The sequence below is a fragment of the Morus notabilis genome, unplaced genomic scaffold, assembly GCF_000414095.1.
Source record: "Morus notabilis unplaced genomic scaffold, ASM41409v2 Scaffold99, whole genome shotgun sequence".
Taxonomy (NCBI): domain Eukaryota; kingdom Viridiplantae; phylum Streptophyta; class Magnoliopsida; order Rosales; family Moraceae; genus Morus; species Morus notabilis.
The window spans coordinates 2,247,172-2,252,127 of NW_010362482.1; the positions used below are offsets into that span (position 1 = coordinate 2,247,172).

A 4,956-nucleotide genomic window follows, 5' to 3' on the forward strand; every position below is an offset into this window, starting at 1 on the left:
TTAAAACGAAAAAGTTATAGCATTTTTAAGAATAGAAAAAATACTGTTCATTAATTTGAGTTCGAGTTTCTGAACTCGAGTTAAAGGGGAAACTTAAACTCGAGTTTTAGTCCCAAACTCGAGTTCAAACTTAAAAGAACATGAATTTAAATAAAGTTGAAATTCGAGTTACATTTTCTTAAATTTTTAGGGCTACCAAACACACCCGTAATAATCTTTTCTTTAAATTCTTGTCACTTCTAAACTGATCATTTCACTAATTTAAATTTAAAATTTAAATTTTATTACAATAAAAAAACTTTTAAAAATAATTATATTTAATTTTTTTATTATAATAAAAAATACTCATATAAAATTATATCTTAACTCAAATTAAAAATTCCAATCAAACAAAAACTTAATCATTAAGCCAAAAGGGAAAAAATAAAAAAATTCTTCCAACACTCTTTTCCAAGAAACAGCAAATAATAAATAAATAAAAAAGAATTATGAGAATTTAACTAAAATTGAAATGAAGCAAGAAACGAAGAACAAATGGGTGTGTTACTGTTATTATCCCCTCCAATTACATACAAAGAAATCAATCCGCTCAACAAAATTGTTCCAAGATAAAGGAATTTGATATCTCATATGTAGGTACACATTTAAAAAAAAAAAAAAAAATCGAACAAAATATGATCATGAATCAAATAAAAGATTTTCACCCCTTTCCTCAATCTGTACATCAAAATCGAATTAATCTGTGGTAATTAAAACCAATGTAATGAAAGAATCATTATCATCATCGTAACAAGTAGTAACTCGAACGAGGACCGTCGATCATGATCGACGGCGACGATAGCGGAGAGCTGTTCTCGAGATACTTTGGCTTGCAGATTAGATCGTACGGCTCCCAAAGGCTATCAAGAGGACAAGGCTTTCCTTCATCGAGCCTCACCCATGGCTTCCCTTTCCCACTCCAATGCAAGAGACTGACCGGACCTGGATGCAACGACCGGCAACTTCCCCTCACATTGTCGCCGCCGAGGCCGTGCTGGTTCCACCGGTGATCGATCGCCTCAACATTACCTCCAAAAACCAGCAAAAATGGCGGCAGAGATCCCAAATCGTAGATCCTCTTCTTCTTTTGGACCTCCATCCAGTATTCGATCCTCTTCCTGTAGTTCCCCTCTCTCCACCTTACCAGATCCATCACCATAACACCGGTGTTGAAGTAGCAGGGCTTTCTTGACCTGAATACCCGGGAGATAACCGAGTCGGACCAGAACCCGTCGGTGAAGTAATTCGTGAAGTTGGCGTGGCAGTATTCCGGGGCTCCGATAACCCGGGAACCTGTGAGGGTGATGTTCCAGAGCTTGCGGATGTCGTCGACGACGACGACGTCTGAATCGAGGTAAATAACGCGGTCAACGCATGGGTCGAGAATATCGCCGAGGTAATTTCTCGCATAGTTTAGCGGGTTCTCGAGGGCTTCTCGGATCGAGGACGAGATGAGATTTATGACCGTGTCTTCTCGGAAGATGTAGACCTTGAACCGGAGGGAAGGAAACGTGGACCGGACGAGTTGAGCCAGGACTCGGGGACTCGCTGAGTCGAACTCGGCGGCGATGAAGTGGAAGAACACGTTGTTCGGGCACGAGGCGTGCTTGAGGACCGAGTGTACGGCGGCAACGGAGCCTCGGAGATACTCTCTGTCTAACGTCATCGCGATGTGAACCAGAGACCGGTCGCATGACGACGACGTTTTATCGCCGGAGATTGCGCACTCGGCGCCGTTTCGGTACTCAGGCGCCTCGGAGAATCGGAGGAGGAGACCGCCATTTCCGCCGGAAGTGGGGAAGTACCGAATCCCGAGAGAAAACGGCGGCGAGAGGATTGAAACGACGGCGGTGAAGAACAAAACGACGGATATTAATCTGAATGGAACCATCACTTCTTTTCTTTCCTTCTTGGATTCTTGAAAGAAATAAGAAGATTAAAAGAATAAAAAAAAAACACGTTTCTTTTAGTGCCGTCTTCTGCTACGAAACGCGGTTTTCCCTTCCCTTCCGAGATGGAGTGAGAGGGGGAGGGGAAAGGAAGGAGGGCCCGTTGGGTTTCTCTCTCTCTCTCTCTCTCTCTCTCTCAGACTCTCTCTGTTTCTCCTTCGGGTTCGTGGAAAATAAATTTCATGGCATTTATATATACGTTAGAGTGTATTGTTGTATAAATATACTTGTGATGATAATTGGATTCTCTTACTGTCTTTTTCTCTGCCTTGGTTTCTTTGCTCTCTTTTTCCCATTAACATAATAAGTTGGGACTTCTGTTAAAAGGTAAAGAAAGCCGGGTTTATATTTGTATGTGCGGCGAAACAGCTGGTAACGAAGGAAGGAATATTAATATGGAGTTGCTCTGTTTCCCCTTCCAATTAATGAAAAATAAAACATAAATTTGGCTCGTATTTCCATTTTGAAATTAGTATTTATTGCACTAACGTCTTTGGAATTAATGGTGTGACCTGACATAATTTTGATAAATATTTTTTATTTTTTATTTTTAATTATAATTTTTTTAATTAAATAATTATACTAATAAAATATGATAAATTCTCTATTTTTTTAATTAGGAGCGTTACTCACAATACGCAATTGGTAAAAAAATAATAGAAAAAAAATCCATACTTGATTTGGTTGTATTAAGACGCTTTTAAAAAAATGGTAAATCTTTTTATTATCTTTTTTTAAGATAATAATAAGACGCTTGTATTATTATAAAATAATAATTATTATTATAATAAGACGTTTGTATTCTAAACAAAATAAAAAATTAAGAAAAGTTCTTGTAGTTTACACTTCCCAGATCACAATGCAAAATAAAATAGGAAAGCAATATTCTATAAATAAAACAAGAATTTTGGAAGTAAAATTGGAAAGTTAGACTTATAAGAAAATTCTAAAAACATAACAAAAAGTTTAGGAAATAGAATATTTTACAAACAGAAAAAATTAAAATTATTAAGATAATTACTACATAATTTTAAGTATAAATGTTATATCTCAACTTCACTTTAATAAATTTGCATTATATATCGCGTAAATTAATACAAAAAAAATGAGAAAAGTCTATAATTTGCCTTGATTTTATTCATGCTTATTATTTATGTCATTTTAAATAATTGAGTGTTATTGTTATTTTTTTCATTAATTGAACGATTATTTATTTTTAAGTATAGTGATATAAATAATATTTTTAACTCAAGTGATATTTCTAATTTTTTAACTGAAAAATTTGAGATTAAAGTGTATATCCTTAACACTACTCTTAATTTTTGCAGATAAAGGCCAAATTTTCTCGTAACCTCCATTTAATAGGCCCTTAATTACGGCCCTTGACCTTGAGTCATTTTTTGCGCATTGGTGGATTTTAATTTTTTTTCTCGAGAATGTGAATAAGATGTTTTACTCGCTCATTCGAGTACGGCTTGTCGTCTAAAATTTCATTAATCCCTTGTTTATTAATTCTAAAAAAGTTACGTGAATCTAGAATTGGTAAGAAGAAATCAATGCCCTGGAATAATATACGCTTCAAGAACGTTCAATAGTGAAATGGAACTTATTAAGAGTCAGTTTGGCAGTGCTCTGTTAACTGTGTTAAAAAAAAAATAGTTGTTAAAAAAAATAATTAATTGTTTAGTAAACTATAATTATACTTAATTTTAAGGGTGTTATAGATATTATGAAAGTTTCATTAATTATACTTCAAAGTTATTACTGCACAATCTAAAAATTAAAATTACTTTTGAGCTGCTTCTGATTTTGACTGTAAATTCTTCAAAAAATTTTTAAGAATCATTTTTTATGATTTTTACTAAATACAAAATTTAACTAGCTAGAGAATTAATTTTTGTCTCTAAAAATTACTACCAAACATACCCTAAGTGTGACCTATAGCGGAAGAAATTGACCACTTCAACACCCAAAGACAAAGTCCGACTACTAAAGTTTCAGATCATTCAATTTATAACGAGAAGTCTTGATCATAACAATGAGAAATCCACCTCTTGTTTCATTCCTTATTAAATAGTGCGCATTAGTTTTAACGATGATTAATAACATAACAATTTACTTAGCTTGGTCAAGACTGTTTCATTGCTTATTTGATTTATTTAATTATTTATTAAATGGGTTATGGACACAAAACAGGCTAACAACAACTTCGAATTAACAATAACTTCCACCTACTAACAGCAACTTTGGTGTTGATAGAAAGTTCCAAGTATTTTTTATAGCAAAAACACCATAATCAATCCATGCCCATTACCGGAAAATAGATTAAAAAAATAGAAATGAAAATGATCTGGGTTAGGTGAGAGTCTCTACTTTCTACCGAAATATAATTGAACAAATTAATTTCATGGGGTAAATTTTTTTAAAAATAAGAGATTTTTCTTTAGTATGATGATGATCTATTTATTGATAGAGTCAGTTTTTAACTATTAAATTAAATTAAAATCACATTAAATTAAAAAAAATGCGTAAAATAAATTATTTTTAATAAAGACATGATAGATCAAGAGCCCGTTTAGTTCATAGATTAGAACCATGAGATTATAATCGTTTTTTATTTACGTGTGTTTTTTATGAGAGAAAATACTATAACGAATTATAAACTATGATTTGAATCAAAAAATGAATCCTCCAACCAAACGAACTTTATTCAATCCTACAAAAAAACTCTCGAACAAAATAAAAAATCTAGGGCTTGTTCTTTTGGAGTTTAACTTGAGTATAATTCTTGAGTTTAATTTGAGTTATAACTTGAATTGAACTTGTAACTTGAGTTTGTGTTTGGTTGTATACATTTGAGTTATGGTTTGAGATAAGAATCTTTTTGAGTTTGTGTTTGAGTGAGTCAAATTTGAATTTGTATTTAGATAGTATTTTAATAAAAACTCAATGCTGATGAAAAATTTTA

General features: G+C 33.0%; 1 protein-coding gene across 1 annotated transcript; it reads right to left on the reverse strand.

The window, feature by feature from the left end:
• Positions 1 to 541: 541 nt before the first annotated feature.
• Positions 542 to 2,286, reverse strand: LOC21410455 (probable galacturonosyltransferase-like 9). The gene has a single exon (XM_010102232.2). The coding sequence runs from the start codon at positions 1,928 to 1,930 to the stop codon at positions 782 to 784; it is 1,149 nt and encodes a 382-aa protein (XP_010100534.1). The 5' UTR covers positions 1,931 to 2,286; the 3' UTR covers positions 542 to 781.
• Between the last annotated feature and the right edge of the window lie 2,670 nt (positions 2,287 to 4,956).